This window comes from Salvia hispanica, chromosome 1 (genome assembly GCF_029641045.1).
Source record: "Salvia hispanica isolate PSC_SH4W2 chromosome 1, Shi_PSC_v1, whole genome shotgun sequence".
Taxonomy (NCBI): Eukaryota; Viridiplantae; Streptophyta; class Magnoliopsida; order Lamiales; family Lamiaceae; genus Salvia; species Salvia hispanica.
The window spans coordinates 45,391,568-45,415,070 of NC_142692.1; the positions used below are offsets into that span (position 1 = coordinate 45,391,568).

The window sequence follows — 23,503 nt, forward strand, 5'->3', positions numbered from 1 at the left end:
TTCTAGTCTTTGTTTCTTAGAATTGGTACTTTGTTGAATTGATACTATGTTGTTTTCTAAGTTATTTCAATTATTTAAATATTTTGGTCAAAGATGTGTGTTTCCCCCTTTCTTCCCCGCTTTTTTAATCATCCCCTAGTCGCGATCAACCGTGTTTTCTATCCTTAGAAAATACGGGCGTGACAAAAGTATTCCCCCACAGTGAACAAATCCAATGCTTCTTCCCATTCTCCACTACTTTTGTCTAAAGTCTGAATCTCCCAGGAGCACGCTTATTTTTTGTCCCTCCCTTCTTCATTTTCCTTCACGGTGAACACAATGCAGGCATGTTTACATAGAGAAGCAAAGATAACATTTTGGGGAAGATATGAAACGTTTCTTTATTGCCTTAGCTAGCTAGATTTTTTCATGATATGGTTTAGGTAATTTTTCTTTCATATATTGTAGATAAATTTTGTGTGTAAATTGTAATTAGGAGATTTTGAATCGTATTTAATGAATCGGGATTGTCATTCATCATTTTCAAGTGCCGCATTAATATCTGTGAAGTGGATTTGAAATGTTTTGTTGGGAAATCTCCATTAATGGTTTAAATTTTTTGAAGCTTTGTAAAAGAGTGATGCTAAATGGTCACATTATGGCCAGCCACACAAGGCTAAATTAGTAAATTTATGTGTACATTAATACATAAAATATTAGTTATAGTTAGTGGATGACTTAAAATTACTTATATATCCTTTGCCTTATTTTTTGTTTTAGTTCTCATCTCAATTTTCAGAACGAAAAGGGGGAATTTGTATATTTCAAATTTTGAAATAAAGTTACATTAATAACTACAGCCTATTTAATAGCCTCTAATTGGAATTTGAATCAAAGCAGACACTAATTAATGTAGTTCTTTTCAAATGCCCAATCGATTAAGTTATTTTATCATATAGTCTGAACGTATCATAATATTTTTAATAAAATTTGTTCCATGAAAGTAAGCTCTCGTGTACAACAAGCATGACTAAATACAATATCAATTTTTGGCAGTATTTTCTCCTAAATTTTTGTATTACTATGAAATTAAATTATAGAATTAAAATCTATTTATAAACTCAAAATATATATAATTATAAAGCTTAATTATGGTACAATAGTATATTAACAAATCTGAAATAAAAAAATCGTTCATAATGAAAATGATATACTAATACAATAGAAAATAAAAATAATATTCTTAGAGACTATTCGATTTGCAAGATTATATATCGGAATTAAATATGTACTGTGTTTAGTTTATGAGATATAATCTCACAACTTATTTATATATGAATAATCATGTGATAATTAGTTATAGTCGTCCACTCCAACTAAAACAATCTTAAAGTTTAATCCTTGATGGATTATTATATAATAATCCTTCATGACAACTGAAGGATATTTTTACTATAAATTTACAACTACTAAAAGAAAGAACTTTTTTTTAGATTCACGGGGATTAAAGTTGGACGGTAATCAATCTCATAAGATATAATAGATGAATTTTGTCTTGATTTAGAAGTTGGATATTCGAATTGGTTTTTTATTCTATTGAGAAATTATGAATTAATTTAGAACTTCGTTTGTTAAGAAATTAAACTGAATATTTGAGAATTTTAAATAATTTAAATTGAACAATTCAACTGACTTTTAAGCTTAAGTTTTGGATTTTAATTGAATGACTTGATCTTAGTATGTCCAATTTGATAATTTGATACTCCGTATTTGATTCAATTTATCTTTTGTCGGACAGATACAATTGGATATATAGTTGGATCTCTGATTCAATTACATCAAAGGAAATAATGTTATTGATATTTTTAATTTTATAAAATTTAATAAAAATCAAAGTTAGATTTATTGTTTTATTTGTTCGTTTGAAATTATGTAGAAAACGAACAAATTTAACTTTGATTTTTATGAATTTTATAAAATTAAAAATATCAATAATATTTTTAAACATATTGGATTCAAACTAAATATATAAAGCAAAATAAATAATGATAAAAGTGGTTTAGCTAAACAGTAGTATTATCCAATTGATTAATTAATGGGATAATTTTTATATTTGATTCAGTTTATCTTATATCTAATGGATGTAGTTTGATCTTTGATTCGATTAAATTAATCATTTTTGGATGTTAAGATTAATGCAATAAAATTTTAGATTTAACGAGGATTGATATGCTACATAGCTTATGTGAGCATCATTATTATTTGACGCACGTTTAGTGTTATTATTTTGATTTATATATTTAGTTTGATTCTAATATATTAAAAAAGTTATTGAAAATTTTAATTTCACAAAATTCATAAAAATCAAAGCTCGATTTGTTATTCTATTAATTTATTTGAAATTATAGAGAAAACGAGCAAATCGAGCTTTGATTTTTATGAATTTTATGAAATTAAAATTTTTAATAACATTTAATGTATTAAAATCAAACTAAATATATAAATTAAAACGAACAATACTAAACGTGCATCAAACAAGAGTGGTGCTCACATAAGGTATGTAGTTTATCATTCATCTGGATTTAACTGAGTACTAATCCATGTGTCTTATATTTATACACAGTTCAATATCTCAGTAAGATATTATCATATTTTGATATAATTAATTTTTATTGATCTTTGATCATATTTTAACATCCGAATTTTAAATTTTAACGTAATAATTTAACTAAATATTATATCCAATTCATTAATTTTGAGTAATTTATAGTTGATTTAATTGGATATGTGTCCTTGGATATCTAGTTTAATAGGAGTATTTAATTCAATTAAATCAATCAATTCAAATTTTAGACATGAGAGTATTTTAGCTTTTCAATTTATCTTATACTCCATAATTCAATAAATCAATTGAATATGAAATTAATTTGATATATAATAAATAATTTTAATTGATCTTTGATCCTAGATTAAATTCTGATTTAATTCAATGATCATTTAACTAAATCTTCTACCTAATTGATTAATTGGGGATGATTTGATATTTTATTCAATTTATCTTCTAGTTTGATATATTATTCAATTCAATTAAATCAATTAACTGAATGATAAGATTAATATAATAAAAATTTAGATTACTGAATCAATTATTATACTAATTTGATACAATTAGGCATCAACAGAAATGTAGTACCAGAAAAAAAATAATGAACCCATTTGGATATTTATTCAAACACGTACTGTGCACACACCAATAAATATCTCTTCTTCATATCCTACCAGAAATCTATCCAAATTTTTTACAGAGACCAAATAAATATAACAATCGATAGTTTCACACAATACTATTACAAAATATATTTAAACTTTTTACAGAATCCAAAAAATCAAAAGTTAAAAAAAAACGTTATGTCACAACTACACACTTCCTCATCATCGCTGCATCGGCCAGGTATTTCTTCGAGGTGCGAATTTTTTTGATGGGGAAAGGGAAGGAAAGTGGAAAGAGAAGCGCGGGAGTTGGCGGGAGAAAGATTTCAGAAAAAAAAAGAGATTAAAAAGGCAATTAATCTAGCCAAATACTACAGGGACATAACAGTCTAAAGAAATTACAGCTGAACCGGAAATCATAAATGGACCAAGTTTTTTCTGTTAAACCAATTTTATGGTTACCATAATGTGGCCACATAGCATTTATGAAATCACATGGTCTGATATTTTTATATTGAGATTTTGCACATTCTGCAAACAGATTTTTGTTATAGGTTAAATCACATCATTTTTATTTTATTTTTCATAATTGAGATAATCAAATTCTCAGTGATGACATGGGCCAAGAGTATGCCATGGTCTCATTTTAGACGGATTTGTTTTGGATCTCAGTAAATACTCCTTTCGTTCCACAATAAGGGCGCGTTTGATTAGCATGATATGGGTTGATGAGATAGGGTAGGTGTAAAGGGGTTTGCTTGATATAGCTGATAGTCCGTATCTTACTCCGACGTTTGTTTGCCCTGATATAGTTCTTATGATAGCTTATACTGTCTTTGATTTGCCATATGGAAACTAATGATAAGAAACATGTTTGCCATATTTGCCCTCATACAATTTGTATATATCCAATTTTGTCCTTCAAAACCTAACACCATCCATAAGGCGCCCAAATTTTTATTCTCGCGCCAGTCTTTTTTGCTCTTCGCCGAGGAAGGCTAAATGCTGCAACACAAACACAATTCTGCAAATTCAACTGGGAAACTTTTTACCACTAAATTATAAGACATCAGGTATGTAATTGCATACAACGCCCTTGTTTCAAGCCACAATGTATGATGGTTTTTGTCCATTCTTAAGTTATACACACATGCCCTATCTGATTCTCGAAATAGTCTATCCAGATGACGAACATGAGCCGGAATAGAGTCTAAAACCACAGACTGACCTAGACGATCCCAACGTTTACGCTTGCGGTTTTGTGGGCATAACATTGTGATCATAAACGAGATGTGTAACAAGTTAGTTTGGTAGTTCCGAATTATTTCCTCAAGCAAGAGCAACACGGTTGTCAAGTCATTATTCGGACATGCAACCTGAAAATGCATTCCATATGCAGACACCTCACAATCCAATTTGAAAATAGCTCAAAACCTAATGTAGTAACTCAGCAACAAAAACCATAACAAAACCAAAACCTCAACTACAAAGATGTGTTCAATTAAATCAATCCTGAATTAGACCCATACTTTTAAGGAGTCAAATTTAACAATCTAATTCACTGACTTTAACCAAATTTAACTATCAAATTCAATGGAAATCGGCAATTGAAATAATTCAATCATGAATATGTGCAATAGGCAAGTGAAATTGGTCAATCGACAATTTCAATTGCAATCAGTGGACACTTGATTCTGTTGCAAAGTTTTAGCATACCGTTCGGGAACTTTCTTCATTAGCCATCGACAACCGCGTGAAATTAGAGATACCCAATTGTATAATGCGCAAACAGCAAATTTGGAGCCGCTGCGAAATTATGGTGGTTAATACCGGCAAACCGGTAATTATCATCCCAAATTGGAAAAAAAAAAATTAAGACTTACAAACTGGAATGGGGCGGATGAAGGAATCGGTGAACACGATTATCAGTCGATTAAAATTTCCGTCGCATATATCCTCGACCGCTCATAAAATTTATTCCTACAACTTTGAATTCACGACAGGGAAAGGGGTTTTTTAGGCAATCAGTGCAATTCCAACTATCAGGATCGATAGCATACAAGCTTATCAGGGGGGAAGACCGTGATACGCATATACAGGAAACATTGCGTGGTATCTTAATTTCTCTCGGGTTGGGGTTGTATCCCGGGTCGTCGTGCATTACTGTCAGGGCAATCACAAACGAGATAAGCCCTAGATAGGAGGGCTTATCTTACCCTATCAGGGCAATCAAACGAGCCCTAAAAGTTTTGTTTTGCCATTTCGACTTGTTCCACAATAAGAATCCTATTTTACTTTTACCATTAATGGTAAGTAGACCCACATTCAACCAATTTATTCCTTTACATTTTGTTATAAAACTAATACTATATAGTATAAGTGAGACTCACATTCCACTAATTTATTCAACCTACTTTTCTTTACATTTCTTAAAACTCGTGTAATAACTAAATAGGACTCCTATTACGGGACGAAGGAAGTAATAGTTTATCCGAACCGAAACCGTGAGATTTAAATGGAATCGAAACCGCCACTTTTGAAACCATGGGCCGGTTCAGATTCCAAAATTCCAGAACTGCGAAAAACCACCAGAAAAACCGTGAAACCGAATCAGCAAAATACTGTTGAAACTGGCGGATCAAAATAGTAACCAAAATCGATGGTTTTTGAACTGGAACCGTAGCCGTGAAATAAGCTTAAGGTTTTGGTTCCGAAACTTTAGGCTCGTCGAGCTGTAAGTTAGGCTGCTGATGAAATAGAAGGAAATTAGAGAAAGATGAAGATGGGCTTGGATACTTGTGACTGTGAATGCATAAAGTTTTATTTTTTTTATATATCAGAAATAGCACCTCAAAATATAAATTAATTGTTTGCATTAGTAGATTGTTGACATAATATATAACCGAATAAAAATTCAAATTTCTTTTCCCCAATAGAAGCACAATATAGAGAAATGAAGGAACAGTTTACAGTGAAAACCTTGGATTCACTTTGAATAATTGTTGCTGTTGTTGTTGTTGAACGACGACCCGGTCATCGATGCAGGAAGCTGTTGAAATTGGATGAGCTGCGGAGATAAAGAATCGGGAAACGCAGCCAAAAATGGAGCGGTGGAGTTGATTATTTCCGAGACGAGTATCGCCAGGGTTTGGCTTCCGTTATTCACGATAATGAAATACAATTTCAAGTTGTATGCAATTTTATGAGCTTAATCTTTTAGATCCAAATGATCCACAAGCATTATTGGTAGCAGACATTTATCTCCCAGAATTCGACTTAAATATGCACTGATAATATGTTTAGATATTACTCCTTGGACTAAGCTCCTTAAGATCAACACTACGCTATCCCACCCAATATAATATGTTTAGATATTACTCCTGTGGGCATTATGTGGACTGAGTTATCAAAGGAAAGGTTACATTATAGTTTAGGAAGTTTTTGCAGTTTTGAATATGCAGTTTCATATTCCAACTGGTTCAAAACTTTTGAGTTTCATAGTATATTTTATGCAATAAATCTTGTTTTTTTTCTTTACAGACTGAACAAGATATTTCTACCGACTAATTTTCTGAGCCATACCAGCAATATGTTATGTTGTGGGCAATAATGAAAAAAATTGGCTTACTTTAATGGGTAGGAAATATCTTATCTGTGCTGTTTTTTTGTGCAGGTCCTACTGAAATATTTAAGGAAAATGGAGGCCCAAAGATAGTTGTAGGTATTCTGAGCAATGAAAGAGAAGATGTTAAGATCTTAGATTGCAGTTTCTCAGTTGTCGCTGCAGCTGAAACTGGAAACGAAGTTCTCAAAGAATCGTTCACATGGACATGAAAATTGATGAATTAATATTTCAGATTCTAAAAGAAAACAATGGAGGGAGCATTCCGAGCATATATAAAGCCATACACGTCATCTTATCATCTGATGACAATCGCGTTCTAGCCTCACAAGTAAGTCGACTTTTTGTGGAAGTTTACTTCCAGAAAAACCTTTATTGCAAACAGCAATTTCTGGAGCTAGTGCTGTTTCTGTATTTTATGGTTTTGCTTACCATCCTGGTATTCTCTACATTCATTTCAGGTTTTTAATTATGCTCGAAAGTTCTCAAAGTTGGGAATGGCAGAAGTTCTTGTAGATTCACTTCATGAAGGCCTTAGAGCACTCCCAATGGCGACGGCGAAAATCCGGCGATTTTTCGCCGGATATCGCCGACTTATCGCCGGCCATTGGGAGGAGTTCGGCGATTTTTCGGCGAAATTCCTACCGATTTTACGCCAAGCGGCGTTTTAACGCCGGGCTATCGCCGGATCATCGCCGGCCACTGTGGGGAGCTGTTCGGCGATTTTTCGGCGATGATCAATTTTTTTTTTTTTTTTTTCCTCAACGGTCATATTCTAATTTCCACCCCTATAAATATTTCATCCTCTTCCTCCATTCATCACCCACAAACTTCATTCACACAAATTTTCAATCTTTTTTCTCTCCATCTTTATTAAATGAGTTCTGATTCATCGTCTCGTGCTCAGTCCGACGAGGAAATATCACATTCTTCTTCCGAAGAAGAGGTACCTCCCGCTCCCACCGGATGGGATGTAGCGGGTTTCGCCAACAACCCAATCAACAACTATATCTCCCGCTACATACAAAGCGAGATCGCTCGAATGCAGCAGCCACCCCCCCAACGGCCAATCCGTCGGCGGCGCCGATACATCCCTCGCAACCACACTGGTGCGCACGATCGGCTGTTCGCCGATTATTTCGCGGAGGAACCACGTTATCCGGCAGATGTATTTCGTCGCCGGTTCAGAATGCGCCGCTCCCTCTTCCTGCGCATTGTTAATGCGTTGTCCGCGCGTTACCCCGAGTTCCGGCTCCAGCGAGATGCAGCAGGAAAGCCCGGACTATCGCCCCTACAGAAATGCACTGTTGCCATCCGGCAGTTGGCATACGGAGGGTCCGCCGACATGTTCGATGAGTATCTGCAATGCGGCGAGACGACTGGCAACGAGTGCCTGAAGAATTTCTGTCAGGGCGTGCGAGAGATATTTGGGGAGCACTACCTTCGCTCGCCGGACGCAGCTGACTGCCAGTTCCTACTGGATTGGCACTGGAGGACCCACGGCTTTCCGGGGATGCTCGGCAGCATCGACTGTATGCACTGGCAGTGGAAGAACTGCCCAACCGCGTGGCGAGGCCAGTTCACTACCGGCTACAAAGGTACGCATCCCACCATCATTCTTGAAGCCGTTGCCGACCAACGGCTTTGGATTTGGCATGCTTATTTTGGTATAGCCGGGTCGAACAACGACCTAAATGTTCTCAATTCCTCGCCCCTTTTCAACGAGCGGATCAACGGGTTAGGCCCCTCCATCGAATTCACGGCCAATGGCAATGTGCATAACATGGGGTACTACCTGGCTGACGGCATCTATCCGCAATGACCCGTGTTTCTGAAGACGATCAGATGCCCACTCGAAGATAGAAGAAGGTATTTTGCCCGAGCGCAAGAGTCTGCGCGCAAGGATGTGGAGAGGGCATTTGGGGTGCTCCAATCGCGATTTGCACTGGTAAAGGGCCCGACGCGCTTTTTCTACCAGGGGGATATTGCCGATATCATGTATGCGTGCATCATCATGCATAACATGATCATCGATGATGAACACGAAGGCGTCCTCGACGTCACCAACGACCCAAGTGTTGCATCATCGAGTCACGGTGTCTCAACCGAGTCCGCCCGCCAGGGTGTACCGCACAACGAACATGAACGGTTCCAGGCGTTCATGGACATACACCAGAAGGAGGCCCATCAAGCACTACAACACGATATCATCGAAGAATTGTGGGCAAATAGAAACCGCGCCCACCGCCCTTGAATTTTTTTTTCTTTGAATTTTTTTTTTGATTTTTTTTTTCCATTCGTGTACTTTTTTTTTTTTTAATTTTCTTCGTTGTAATGTGTACCCGTTTTTAATACAACGAACTTTATTACTATTATTTGTTTTATCTTATAAATTAAATAAGCTAGCTTTATTATATATAAAAATAAAACAATTAAATTAGTGATGATGTAAAAATGAAATGTTGAGTTAGGGAGAAATAAGGGAGAAACCATTGCAGAGGTTGGCTAAAAGTTGGCTAAAAACTGGGGATAAATTTTGGTGCTGATGTGGCAGGAGTTAGGGAGAAATAAGGGAGTTTATCCCCAAACCATTGGGAGTGCTCTTAGTCCCCCTGTCTAATATCAGCTAGCATAGCTCTGAAAACTGTAGCTGTGAATTTAAGAGTGTATCTGATTCTTTTTTTCTTTTCATTAACGCCGCATCATGCGGTATGTAACTCATGTTTAATAATGTCAAAACGGCTGAACGTTTACATGTTGTGGCCATCCTTGTTTCGAGGCACCACTAGAATTAATTCCAAATACATTACATAAAAAAATGTACTCCATAGTTCCTTTTTCAAGCAGTTGACCTCCTTTATTTTAAGAGTCAATTCTTACTGCTCCACCCTCGACTCATAAAGCGAAGAAAAAGTTGTTAATTTCAAAACTTTGTTCTTTCAACTTAACACCCTTTAGATTGTACTAAGAATGTGGCTTCTGGTTTTAGGAAGCAGAAAGATATGTTACCTCATGTTGAATTTTAACATTTATCTTGCTCACTCTTACTGGTGTCTTATTGCAGGATGAGATTTGCAGGTCCGTTTCTGATGTTGAGGGTTTAGATGTGATTCTAAGGTGCCTTGATGATAGTGGTATGCAGGCAAACAGAGCTGCATCAAAAGCTCTGTGTTCTTTGTTGTCTAGGGTTCAAATTTTACCATGCATGACTATGTGAGTAGTGATCAATGCCAGGGGCATTAGATATAGCTGTTGGACTGGCATACTGTCCTACATACAACTGGAAATATATTAATAAACCTAAAAAGAAAATCATGTGGCATTGTTCATGAATAGTTTTAAACAAAATATATTAAAACGCAAGGTAATCTCTACATCCTTTTAACTCCATATTAAGTAATAACTGAAGAGAATTAGTTATGTTTCTGATACTTGGTATAGACATGCGACTATGCGAGTGCCTGAGATTTTTGTACTTGTATTGCCAGTTTGCCACCCTTGTTTATTCTTACTGTTTATCTGCATTTTGTATCAGTGCACATCATGCACCAGTCTATGAATATGTTTACATTTTAGTAGGATAGCTTTAGCAACCATCAATTGTATTTGATAGTTTAGTGTTTTCTTACAGTGCTAATTCTTCATGCTTATAGTGCTGCAAATATTTCCTCCTGTTCTGTTCTCAAAGTAGTGTTAGGAATCTCTTTTATGTACAACATATCCCGTTGGTATTCCTATTTGATTGCCATTTTAGTGATTTTTACATATCTTTCTTGGGCACCAATATTATTTCTCACTATCTTTGTATATCTTCAGTTTTTTAGATCCTTTGTAGTTTTGTGCTGGTCTGGAACTTCGAAGAATGTCTAATGTGTTTGATTAGCTTGCAGGAAGTGATGTTTATAAGAACGTTATTGTTGAAAAGGGAGGCGCAGATAAGCTTGTTAATCTTTCAGCGAGATTCTCAGATGATCCTTTGGTGCTGCAAGAAGTAAGTATACAACTTGCTGCATTGAAAAAAATGCTTGAACCCAATATATCTGTAGTACCTAGTACCACAGCATACTGTTTCTTTTTGCTACTGGTTGGACTGAACATATAATTACATACGCCAATAGTCTTTTTGAGGAGTATAATATACACTCTTGTTTCTGAACCAACTTAAAACCAAGAAAATGGAAAACATTACTTAACATGTTTTAATAAAGTTGAATTATCAATATGTATATCATATATTGTGTAGCATGCATTATACATACAGTAGAGTAGTAGATAATGGAAAGAGGTTAGTTTACAACTTGATGCCATGGAAAAAAATTGCTTGAACCCCATATATCTGTAGTACCTAGTAATACAACATACTCTTCTTTTTTGCTACTGGTTGGACTTAAGCTTTTGACTATTTTTAATAGTTTGGTTGTTCCTAGAGTAGCAACCATGCCTGGATAGATAAGGAAACAAATTAGTCATATTCTACAATGTATAATTATCTGTAACATATAGTAATTACATACACCATTAGTCTTTTTGAGGCGTTTAAACACCTTTTAATTTTTTAGTAGTATAATATAAACTCTTGTTTTAAAAAATCCAACTTAAAAGCAAAGAAAGATAGTGGAGATTCTTTTATAGATGTAACCTGAATATTAATCAACCTTTACCCTACTTCAACCCCATGGTCCCCCCTCCCCAACAGAAATGAAAGAAAAGAAGGTAGAAGGATAAAATGACAGAGCATGAAAATGAAGTGCGAACTACCAGACGTTACTTTCAGTTTCTTATATGCATGCTTCACCTCTCTGTGTTTTTTGTTCACTTAATATCTGTTTATGCTTAATTTAGAATTCGACAAGTACCTAATGCATCAGACTGTGTTTCCTGGATGAACAGGTCATGTCAATTATAACTACTCTATGTTTGAGGTCCCCAGAGAATGCAGCTCGTGTAATCGAATCTGGAGCCGGGGACCTCGCTATTCAAACTATGAAAAAGTTTCCTCAGTCGGATCAGCTGCAGAGGAGCTCTTGTTTCATGATCAGGAACCTTGTCGTTCGAATGCAGATTGCAGAAAACAGGTACATAGTTTTACGACTTTGATACGTGCTAATGCGATGATTACCGATGAATTTCTCTGAGATGCTGGCACTATGATGTGCAGAAAAATTCTGCTTAACAATGGCATTGAGCAACTAATCCGAAGGGCGAAGCAAACCCACAAGAACTGCAAAGCTGCTGCCACCGATGCTCTTAGGGATTTAGGTTTGGACAATTACAACTTGTGAGCTTCTTTACTAATATTCCCTCACCATATTTCATACTATTGCTTTGTTTTAGCCACTGCCCAAGAATTTCACCTGTTGTAATCTCATCACATCTATTTTACTAGTACTCCCTCCGTCCCATTGAAGATGATCCACTTTCCTTTTTAGTTTGTCCCAACTAAGATGACCCATTACTTAAAATGAAAACATCTTTATCTCTACTTTATTCTCTCTCTCTCACTTTACTCTCTCCTCTCAACACACAAAATAAAGTTACATAAAATCTCGTGTCGTCCAAGAAATGGGTCATCTTCCTTTGGACGAAGGGAGTAATATTTTGCAAATATACGTTGGTATTGTGATTCATTTTAAGCAGTAGTACTACTAAAAAACTTTATTACTACTATTACTTTTTTGTTAGAAATTCTGATATTATAGCAGCTTGAGCTCACTTGGAATTCATAGATATGTTTTTCCTCTCTAGAGGAAATAGTCCATAGATATAGTTGGTTTGCACAAAAATATTTAAAAAAGAATAAAAAGGATTATTCCCCCATTGATAATGGGTACACAGAGAAGAGAGAGACACGTGGCGGCATTGTTAACATTGTTCCTATAAAGTCGACTCCCAATAGGAGAAAGCGGTGAGGAAGCGGTTGTTGGGATCGACGCCGCCGCGCATAAGACGGTGGCGAGCAGCTGTTGGTGCGCCTCGCCGCTGCCGGTCGCTGCATATTCCTCGACAAAAGCTGCAAATTCACATGGTCAAAGTCAAACCAATCAGAGGAATCTCCATGCCTCCTCTCGTGCCTCTCACGTGACGGGCCACCATACTTATATGTACGAAATTATATTCTTACGTTAAAATTGAAAAACTAAAATTTGTACTTATTCGGGTAGTGCAAAATAGTATTAAAAAAATTAGAGTAATTAGTTTTTTGGGTGGGAAAAAAGTGGGACATAAGAAAGAAAATGAAAGTGCGCCACCCACTTTCTAAAAAGAGTGACATTATTGCTTGAAAAAAATTCATTCTTTGCCAATGAAGCCATTAGCCATCCATCACCTCTACTTTTAAATTCTTATTATCAAAAAAGTTGGAACAAATACCAGCTCCTTCACTTGACCCTTTTTAATTTGTTAGGAGTATTAAATAAATACACTTTATTATTTATATTTTTTATGGCATTTTTGAAAAAAGAAACAAAACAAAAAGGGAATTAAAGTTTCGAACTAACTTGTAATTAAAGGGGGTCAGTGACAGTACAAAAATCATTAAAGCATGCTACTGTAGCAAAGCAAAAATGAGCTTGGCACAAATACATCGTAGTACTACAACTACACTGTTAAATTCGTTTGCAACAATTCCCCATTTATTTCCTTCACAATCAAAACATTTCTAGAGGAATGTGTACATTTTCTCAAAATTGTTAATTCTTTCAATTGGATTACGAAACTGGTCCTCACCAATTAAAGTGTTTTTTTTAATCACAAATATAAATTAATTGGTGCCAATAATAGAATGTGAATGTTGACATAATATATAAGCCAATAAAAAAATAAAATTCCTTTTCCCCAATAGAGAAACAGTTTACAGTGAAAACCTTGGATTTTTCAATTTGCAAGATTTTGATTCAATCTCTACTCATGTTGTTGTTGTTGTTGTTGTTGTTGTTGTTGTTGTTGTTGATGATGATGGCTCTCATTACTCTCTTCCGTCGCGGCGGCCCTGGCGCCGTCTCCCGACGAAGTGCTGACGCGGTGCTCAACGACGACCCGGGGCGGAGGCGGGTCGACCCGGCCATCAATGCAGGAGGCGCATTTGGTCTCGACCCATCTCTCGAAATCGTACTGGGCGTGGCCCATTATGCCCCGCCCCGAACACAGCCGCCCAATCATGATTGCGATGGCGCCGAGAATCGTTATAACCGCCAGAACTCCGATTACGGGCCCCACCGACCCGTGACCCGAATGCGCGGTGTATTCCTGCTGCCCCATCTGCATCGGCGGCGGCGGCGGCGGAGACTGTAAAGGGTCCAATACCGGAGCGGAAGTTGTCATTTTTGGAAATCTCGGTTTGTTGAAGATGAAGTGTTTGAGGATATTCCTGAGTGAAAAAGAACTGAAAAAAAAGAAAGGTGAAATCTTTGGGATTAGATAAAAGTTTGGAGGAGGAAATGAGGCATCAAACGTTGTGAAACATTAGTTTTCTCAAGAATGTTGAAGTTAAAAAGAGTGGGAGAGATGTACTACTGTCTGTTTACAGGTACTTTAAATTCTCCCTTTCTCTCTCTCTCTTCTTTCCATTTTTTTCAAAAATAAAAACCTTCACAAATTCAAGTGTGAAAACAGGTAGGAAAAGAAGTGTTTTTTTCCCTTTATTGTTGTTTCTATAAAGACCAAATGGTTTCTCAGATGAGACAATCATATAGTTTTAAAAATCAATTTGTGAGATGAGAAAAGGTGTCTGTTTTTGCATGGAAAAATTCAAGAAAAATGTAGGATTAAGAATGAGATGTGTAGTAAAGGGACTAGAGAATAGATATGCAGATAGCAGCTGGCAGCAGACTATGTTGTGTTTACATCCTAATAATTTTTGTAATTTATCTTTTGTAGTAATTCTTTATTTGGGACCACAGTAAAATTCTTAATTTGGTTATGGGGTTTATTGATGTTTGTTTTTGGACTTTGATTTCTGTCCAAAAATGTAAAATGGCAATGTGTGATTATGTCATATCATTCCGATCTACTATTGTAGGATATGCTTTCTTGATATTTCATGGTCCACAAAATAGAATTTTTAGACCTTATAATTTTGGGTTCCAATTATTCTTTTGTGTCTCCAGTCACAAATCGAGTACATTTAGAATATTAGTATAAGTAGAGAGCTTTTGGTTGATTTAGGATTAATTACAAATCAAATCATCACATTTTTGTAACTGCAATATAACTTCTAAAACCTTTTGAATTTGTTGCAGTTATGTTAATCCCAAATTAAACTATTTCGTGAAACATTGAACTTCTCAATTCATGAAATCAAAACTTGGGCTCTGACTAACTTCAGTCGATAAACATTTTGATATATCGATCCACGACGAGTACTTAAAAATCACGAATTTTTTCGTTTGAGCAGCAAGTTTGTTTCAATGAAATTTCTTGTGTTACTTGGGAAGTAATGAGTGTTGTTTCATACGCTAAAATGGTCATACTTTTGCTTTCTTGATTTAAAGGTTCACAAACTGAGAATTTGTTGGAAAAAAGGTTGCATAAAGATTAGCATTATCCTGAAAAGAGTGTTGTGTAAATTGAGTTAAATAGTGTTTTAATAATGTGTAACTAATCCTTATATAGCTGATGCAAAATGGGGTGCTTGTCTCGACAACTTTTTTGTATGTCTTTTTTAGTTTATTAGTAAATTAAACTTTGATAGCAGTATTATTCAGTGTATGGTATCCTTGAAGCTAGCCGTTGGGGCAATGTAAATCATGCAATGATTATGTCTCGGCTTCATAGTTTAAGCTTTAAATTTTGAATTTCTTCAAACAAATTCAATGTTAGCTAGTCCGTGGTAAAATTTGGTGTGGGATGGTAAGAAATCGTGCGAAATTATCAATAATTATAATAAATCATACTAATAATTTTTAATAATAACTTGATTTGCTTTTCTAGCACATACTATTTATATAGGACTAGCACAAGTCATAATAGATTTTATGCTTAGAATTAGAATAACTTGATTTATTTTTCTAGCATACACTAATTAATTTACATGACAAAATTGCACCTAGGGTTTGAGTTAGGATAGGGTTTTGGTTTGGAGGAGAGCAACAATAAAGTCGAAAATCGTTTTTCTCTGGAGTAATGGTGGCATGGTAGAAAGGGGAGACGACCCGGGCTGAGCAGGAGAGGAATGAAGAGACGGAGGAGAGCGATAACGTGTGAGGTCCGGAAAGAGATGGGTGGTGAGTAGCAAAGAAAAGGGTTAGAGTTTAGATGAAATTGATTAATGAGAATAGCGTCGATAATAAAACCCGATTTAGATTTTATCGACGAACTACGAAAAAACTGTTGATAATTTAGATTTTTTGTAATTATATGTAACACTAATAGATTATCGACAAAGCCCCGTCAGTAGGTTATCAATGATCATCAGTTTAGAGCCTCTCTAATGCAAATAGGCCAGCCATAGGCCAGCCACTCTCTCTCCCTGCCACGTCAGTAGTACTAAAAATCCACCTGCCACATCAGATTTAGGCCAACCGCAATAAAAATAATTCAAAATATACTACATTTACGGAATTAAAATTACGATTAAATTACCGAATTAAATTTACGAGACATATATGGAAAAATTTATTAACTTTATTTAAATAAAAAAAAGTACATTAACTAAAAATCAAAAAAATTACATAATAAAAAAAAATCTGGGTTTCCACACACGAGCCACCGCCCCACTCTACTGCTCACTAATTTATTAAAAAAATACATTAAAAAATGTTAGTATGCCTTGAATCTGTTATAGTTTGCCGCTAGCCGAACGGGGGTCTTGCTGTTTTAGGTCTTAATTTTATGTTGGGCTAGTTGTTGTTGTCCATCGCTAGATGTTGCTCTTGTACAGAAATTTAGAGATAGAGAAAATCGTGTTTATATAGTTTTTCAAAAATTAAAAAAAAAATTAAAAAATAGCGCTGGTCGATCGCTGGCCGATCGGCACGCCACAATGGCGGGTAGCACATCGGCCAGCGCCACGCCATCGGCTAGCCCACGCCGAAATTTTGGCCGATTTCCCGCTGGCCTACTCCAATGGTTCGGCTAGCCGACCGGCTAGCGACGCGAATCGGCTAGCCGGTTGGCTAGCTGGCATTGGAGATGCTCTTACCACCTTTGTCATATATTCCATACATCACACTAGATAGATATCATATTCATAGAATAGGATGCACTTTCAAGATGCCTTGGTGGTGAAATGGTAGACACGCGAGACTCAAAATCTCGTGCTAAAGAGCGTGGAGGTTCGAGTCCTCTTCAAGGCATAATATTGAGAATGCTCATTGAATAAGCAATTCAATAAGAGAGCTCGGATCGAATCGGTATTGATATACCGACCTGCACCCACCCCAGAGTATATGAGTGGTGATTTTCGACCCGTCGTTTTTGCATCAAATTAAACTTAGCTTTAAGATATATTAATTAATAATAATCAAAATGTTCATTTCTTGCAAAGTCATTGTCAAATTGAATTTAACCAAAATGGCTCTCTCTTATTGTGATGTATTATTGTAATTATTTAAAATCACCCAAATCTCTCGTGCATGCCCTTAGTTTTGTATTGCTTGGTCCATATTTAATCTTGATTATTCGATGGTGTAACTGTATAGTCTGCATATATGAAGATGCTACACATATATTGACGCAGCAGAATGTGATATTTAATTTAGGAAGGACAGAAAATCTTGAATTTCAATGGATAGTACAAAGGTTTGGTCAAAATCAATCAATATTCCGAGAAAAACAGCTTTTGTCTTGATAGTTTATAAGTGAGTTCTTCTGCTGAATGAATTATACCAACTTCTTCTTCTTGTCGCTTATCTATTGAACTCTTGTGCTTTCCTGTATTATTCTTTTCCTCTAATTAAATTTGGTAGTAATTGGTATTACCAAAATTACATGTGTATCTATAAATAATGCACACACCCAAACAGTGTTGATTATTTTCCCGGGGTGGTCAACGTACGGACATCTTTGATAACTGATTTTGAATCCCTCTTCTTTTATTTTAGTACTACAATTCATAATTTTATAAATTATTTTTCTCTTATTTTAATTGATGCATGTGATTTTTGTACGTGTTTTGCGTACAAATTAAATATATTTATTAATAGTAGTACTATAATAATAGTGCTAAATTTGTATCTATCTAGCGGCGTGCAATCTATGTACTGATAAAACACATGCACACACACTTCGAATTCGTTAGTTGTTAAGTCGAAAATACCCCATATTTTAATTTAAGTGAAGGAATCCAATTATATTGTAACTCTTGTATTATGATTTTCACGATACTCTATGTATATAAGAGCGAAATAGATTTGAAAATAAGTTTTGAAGAATCGAGTTAGCTGTTTTTAAAATTTTGTTCGGATGTGAGATTATAAAATGTTGGTGATAATTAAGATTTTCAAATAATGTAGGAGTATTTATTTGTTGATGGAGCTAATATAATTTATGCAAATTTTGAAAGAAACATTAAAAAAGATGTAACATTAATTGAAGGAAATTAACGATATTAAACCAAGGCAACACAACCATAAAATCCATTCTCAATATTTATACTCATCGATATGTGTAACCATGTTTATATATACTACTGGCCCACAAGGGCAGCGCAGTTGGTTCCGGAGAGGCAGAGTTGTAACAGTGTTTATATATATCAACAATGGGACGTGTCTTAGTCGGGTCTCATACGCCTTTTATAATTTTCCATCCCTTACTTTTCCACAACTCATAGATCACTTTTTTGATAAGAGTAAAGTTCCATTTAGTTTCAATTTGTGCTATTGGATTACTAAGAACTGAATAGGGATCATTTATAGAATCATGTGTAGAACTCCCTCTGTCCCAAATAATTTGTCTCATTCATTTTGGTCCGTCCTATATAATCTGTCTCATTTCACTTTTACCATTTTTGGTAGTGGATCTCATATTCCACTAACTCATTTCTACTCATATTTTATTATAAAACTAATATATAAAAGTAGGACTCACAATCTACTAACTTTTTCAATTCACTTTTCATTACATTTCTTGAAACTCGTGCACGGTCAAAGTGTTATCCGGGACAGAGGGAGTAATATTTTTTAGAACTATTTTGAGCCTTTCAATTACAAATTAAAATCTACAGTGGATGTATCTCTTTATTTGATTACTGCACCACCTAAGTCCGAATCTTGAGTGAAATTTCCGTACAATTTCATTGTTAATATCATTGTGAATACAGTGATTTTATTTGTTAGGCAGAGTAGTGTTGCAGTAACACTCACGTTCTCATATATATGTAATATGTATGCAACTATATTCCTTGGTAGCTTTGATTATTTATATACATTAACTCACATGCACAATGCCATGTTAGTTTTCTCACAAAACTAACATAGAAAATAAACAGAATCCTATTTCACTACACACACATGGATGCATGCAATAACCATATTATTTAATTGGATCTAATAAAACTAGTTGAGCAAGCCACATTTCTTCCTAACTTGTCCAGCCTGTCCGGTTAGAACACCGATCTTTCCGAGCTTCATCATGGAGGCGGCAAAATCCTTCGCAAAGAGGTAAGGATCGGCGCTGTAGGCCTTGACCATGGCTGCAGTTTTAGGGTCTGTGATGAGCGCTGTGTCGGACTCAAGGAGGCCGGAGTTGTTGACAATGTTCTTGTAATAACTGTTGTCGAATCTGGCTATGGTTTGGGCGTCGAGAGGGACGAGTTTGGAGTTCGATGCGTCCGAATTAGGGCAAGATGTTTGCAGATTGGAGAGAAATGGAGTGTCAAGAGATGGATCAGCTTTGCCGGAACCTTTGAAGTTGAATAGTCTCCTCTTGAATGTGAAGCATTGAGCAAATCCAATTGTGTGAGCACCTAAACGTGACATTGAATTTAGGGTTTTAGTAAAGTGTCCTTTTGATATTATAACCTTTTCACTGAATTGGGCACGTAAATATGTCACATAGAAATATAGTACATACCTGATAGCACTACCATGTCCTTGGCATCAAGTCCCTTTGCCACAAATTTTGCAGTGATGTTTACAAGAGGCTCAAATGGTGAAGGCAACTGCTCATTTGCTGATTTCTCACTTGCTGTAAGCCCATCCAGCCTCCCTAGAGCAACGGGCCAAAACGGGCCACCCGACTGCTCGTAAACCATAAAAAGCAACCATCAGAAACAATTCTGAGCATATATTTTCGGTCAAATAACTTCAAGATAGATGAGTTATCTACCTTATCAAACTGGCTATAATTATATTTATTCTCATGTATCCTTAGGCGGACATAAGTGGTAGTGGGAAATTTAAGGGGCTTAATTTCCACATTATTTCTTTTTTTTATATGCACTATTTCTTTACCACACTATTTTTTTTTCATTTTATCTTTAGTTAAATTTGTCAAAATTGTGAGAACTATCTTTAGCTCACACTGCCCTAGTGAAGTTCAAATTGTCAAAAATATCTTCTTCCTCTTTCTAATCCTTAAAGAAGAATAAGATATATTAAAATAAGGAATAGAAAGGAAATTAAAATGTAAAATTTGTCTTATATAAACATATTTCAAGTTTTATGTTAGGATAATGAGTTGGATTATTGTCACGTCAATGGAGTCTCTACCAACATTCTTTTGTGCTTCTGCCCATGCATATATCTAAGTAGGCCGAATAAAATACGAGATGAAGTATCGTTACCAAAACAACGGCTTCTCTAGCCGCAATAGCTAATATATCGACACACGACACGACTGAAGGGCAAGCTTTTTCGACATCCGCCTTTATGTTGTCGATGAGTTCAAAACCTCTAGCCGAATTCCGGTTAGGGAAAGCATTCTTCTCTCCCTTGAAATCTTTAGTGTCATCAAGAAGCACTGAGCCTTCACATCCCTATACAATGATCAACAAATTAGTCTGATTAAAATCCAAATTTTTATGTATGTTTACATAAGGTTAGAAAAGAGAAAGTTACATCAACGAAACAATCGTGGAAGTGGAGACGAAGGAGAGAGGCCGCTATTCTTGTGTCATTCTTGAATGCTGCCCAAACGCCCCACCCAACTATCCTTCCCAAATTGGGACATGATTTTTCGTAGAAGTCGAAGCTGAGGGGGCCGTCTGTAGGTTTGTCGTAGCCACCACCATAGCCATAATCCGCGGGTCGAGCATGGATGAGGCCATGACCAAACAAGATGAAGATTACGCATAAGAGATTAAGTTGGTCCATTGCTTGATTATAATGAGAAAAAGATAAGAGAAATGTTGATGATTATGGAGAGGTTTAGTTGCTTCTATTTATAGCAAGAGATTAACATAAGGTTGGAGAAATTTGTGAGTGGCATTGCCACTATGTTCATGGTGATCATCTAATGGCGGCCATTTCTCTGTGGAAAATTTGTTCATGCACCTTTGTATATGTTTTTTTATATACAAGATAGTTAATTAGTTAATTAATGGTGGCAGCATTAGCATTAGCCTCCACTTAGGAAAATAATTAATTGTTTGTTTGTTTGGATTTATGCTCATGAAGCCCTAATAAGCTCCTAACTGGATCACTTAATTTGATAATTACTAGTATGTTTATTAATTAATGTATGCTTTTGCAAAAAAAACTAATGCAAAGTGGTTGTCTTTCGGTTATATGCTTCATTTTGTCAGTCACATTACATTGACAATTTGCAATTTTAAACCAAAAGGATTTACTTTTTCGTGAAAACATGATTAATTAATTGTGGGATTTTAGCATGTGCAACCTAATAATAATACATTTATACTATTAAATTGTGAATCTTATACAAGTCAGCACTAAGTGGAAAATTTTTAATTAACTATGGTTGGAAAAGTGGAAATTAGGTGTCAATATGAAATTAGCCTCAATGTAGTGAAGGGAATAATCAGAGGAAATGAAAAACTAAATATATGAAAATTGGAATTAGAATGACATCTGATTTTGCAACTTTCGAATAGATAATAAAAAATACTTTTAAAAAGATAAATGATCTATTAATATGTTCTTTTAACCAAAAAAAAGAATATGTACACGTTTAGATAGACAATAAGGCATAAAAGTACTGTGAGCTAATTATACCTATTTCTGCGAATTATGCTTATATTTTAAATAACTTTTTAAAAAGTAAATGTTCTATTAATTCGTTTGAATTACTAGGTCGTGTTCTTTTCTTTTAACCGAAAATAAAAATTCTGCACTATAAAGTACTGTGAGGTACTAATATAACTTCTTCTAATGACTCCATGTTGTATACGTACCCTAGTACTAGAAGTTAGTGACGGATAAAAAAATTAAGAGTGAACTACAAAAATAGTCCTTGGACTATGCGTTTATCTCGCCAATGAACTCTATACTTTAAAAATATCCTCAGACAACCCTGTATTAAGCGTTTATCTCGAAAATGGTCCTTTTTCACTGTTTCATGACGAAAATACCCTTTTGGAGGATTTTGGGGGGTTTGAGCAATTTGATCTTTTTTACATTTTAAATCTGATATTATTTCAGTGATGTACTAAATTTGATATTATTTCAAAATTATCATTCTTCTTCCCTTTTTCCATCCTTCACTTTGTTTCTTTATTTCAATATTAGATTTAATTTTATAAAATTAAATTTTAAATTTTGATTTTTAAATATCAATAAAAAAATTTTAATTATTAAAATTACTATTAAATAAAAAATTAATAGTTTTAATCAATATTTAATAGTGTCTAATATTTAATCAATAAGGTACGATGACGCCTTAGTTTTAATCAATATTTAATAGCTTTAATCATAAATAGATCATATAACACGATTTAGTCCGAAATAAATATGCATCTAATGTATAGGAGAATTTGACTAAAAATATTATGAAGTTCTAAAAATTTGATACTACTAAAATTTTGATATAGGATAATTTTTGTTGAAATTTTCTAGTTAATTTTGATTGTTTTCAAATTAATAAACGAAAATTATATTAGTCTTACATTAGATGCATATTTATTTCGGAATAAATCGTGTTATATGATCTATTTATGATTAAAACTAAGGTGTCGTCGTACCTTATTGATTAAATATTAACACTATCAAATATTGATTAAAACTATTAATTTTTTATTTAATAGTAATTTTAATAATTAAAAATATTTATTGATATTTAAAAATTAAAAATTAAAAATTTAATTTTAAAAATTAAATCTAATATTGAAATAAAGAAACAAAGTGAAGGATGACAAAAGGGAAGAAGATTAATAATTTTGAAATAATATCAAATTTAAAATGTAAATTGCCCAAACCTCCCAAAAGGGTATTTTCATCACGAAACAGTGAAAAAGGACCATTTTCGAGATAAACGCTTAGTCCAGGGTTATCTGGAGATATTTTTAAAGTCCATGGTTTATTGGCGAGATAAACATATAGTCCAGGGACTAATTTTGTAGTTCACTCAAAAATTAATGATAGGAGATCAGATGATAAATATAATATTTACATAAATAAATTACTGTAGAATTTAAACAGATTGTTTTATACTGCATACTCTAATATATGAACTTAAAATAAAGAGTGTCAAAAGAAAATACAAGAAAGAGGTGAAAATTCTACTAATTTGTTTAAGAAGCAAAACTATCGGGATGAAGAAATTTTTATTACATGATCCGTAAATTCAATATCAATGCAG

General features: G+C 34.6%; 3 protein-coding genes, 1 long non-coding RNA gene and 1 other non-coding gene across 5 annotated transcripts; 2 read left to right on the forward strand and 3 right to left on the reverse strand.

The window, feature by feature from the left end:
- Positions 1–4,141: 4,141 nt before the first annotated feature.
- On the reverse strand, positions 4,142–5,400 carry LOC125217592 (uncharacterized). The gene is made up of 3 exons (XR_007175758.2): positions 5,073–5,400; positions 4,906–4,995; positions 4,142–4,565 (listed from the first exon to the last, which is right to left on the reverse strand). It is a non-coding gene; the product is annotated as an uncharacterized LOC125217592 (long non-coding RNA).
- Positions 5,401–5,965: 565 nt separating this feature from the next.
- Positions 5,966–12,416, forward strand: LOC125217590 (uncharacterized). The gene is made up of 7 exons (XM_089062042.1): positions 5,966–5,993; positions 6,863–6,993; positions 7,047–7,142; positions 9,876–9,945; positions 10,702–10,802; positions 11,702–11,886; positions 11,970–12,416. Exons 1-7 carry the CDS (start codon positions 5,966–5,968, stop codon positions 12,091–12,093), a joined length of 735 nt encoding a protein of 244 aa, XP_088918168.1. The 3' UTR covers positions 12,094–12,416.
- A 1,172-nt stretch (positions 12,417–13,588) lies between these two features.
- On the reverse strand, positions 13,589–14,635 carry LOC125220558 (uncharacterized). Its single transcript, XM_048122720.2, has one exon. It carries the CDS (start codon positions 14,129–14,131, stop codon positions 13,712–13,714), a length of 420 nt encoding a protein of 139 aa, XP_047978677.2. The 5' UTR covers positions 14,132–14,635; the 3' UTR covers positions 13,589–13,711.
- A 2,387-nt stretch (positions 14,636–17,022) lies between these two features.
- TRNAL-CAA (transfer RNA leucine (anticodon CAA)) lies at positions 17,023–17,103 on the forward strand. Its single transcript has one exon. It is a non-coding gene; the product is annotated as a tRNA-Leu (tRNA).
- Positions 17,104–19,119: 2,016 nt separating this feature from the next.
- On the reverse strand, positions 19,120–21,082 carry LOC125220054 (Peroxidase superfamily protein). The gene is made up of 4 exons (XM_048122174.2): positions 20,806–21,082; positions 20,532–20,723; positions 19,820–19,985; positions 19,120–19,712 (listed from the first exon to the last, which is right to left on the reverse strand). The coding sequence occupies exons 1-4, from the start codon at positions 21,058–21,060 to the stop codon at positions 19,303–19,305; spliced, it is 1,023 nt and encodes a 340-aa protein (XP_047978131.2). The 5' UTR covers positions 21,061–21,082; the 3' UTR covers positions 19,120–19,302.
- Positions 21,083–23,503: the final 2,421 nt, after the last annotated feature.

Coding starts and splice junctions, on each gene's coding strand:
- LOC125220054 (XM_048122174.2), bottom strand. CDS start 21,060: ATGGACCAACTTAATCTCTTATGCGTAATCTTCATCTTGTTTGGTCAT. Junction 19,986..20,531: donor CTAGAGAAGCCGTTGTTTTG/GTAACGATACTT, acceptor GTTTACGAGCAG/TCGGGTGGCCCGTTTTGGCC. Junction 19,713..19,819: donor GGACATGGTAGTGCTATCAG/GTATGTACTATA, acceptor TGTCACGTTTAG/GTGCTCACACAATTGGATTT.
- LOC125217590 (XM_089062042.1), top strand. CDS start 5,966: ATGAAGATGGGCTTGGATACTTGTGACT. Junction 6,994..7,046: donor CAGCTGAAACTGGAAACGAA/GTTCTCAAAGAA, acceptor TTAATATTTCAG/ATTCTAAAAGAAAACAATGG. Junction 7,143..9,875: donor ATCGCGTTCTAGCCTCACAA/GTAAGTCGACTT, acceptor GTCTTATTGCAG/GATGAGATTTGCAGGTCCGT.
- LOC125220558 (XM_048122720.2), bottom strand. CDS start 14,131: ATGACAACTTCCGCTCCGGTATTGGACCCTTTACAGTCTCCGCCGCCG.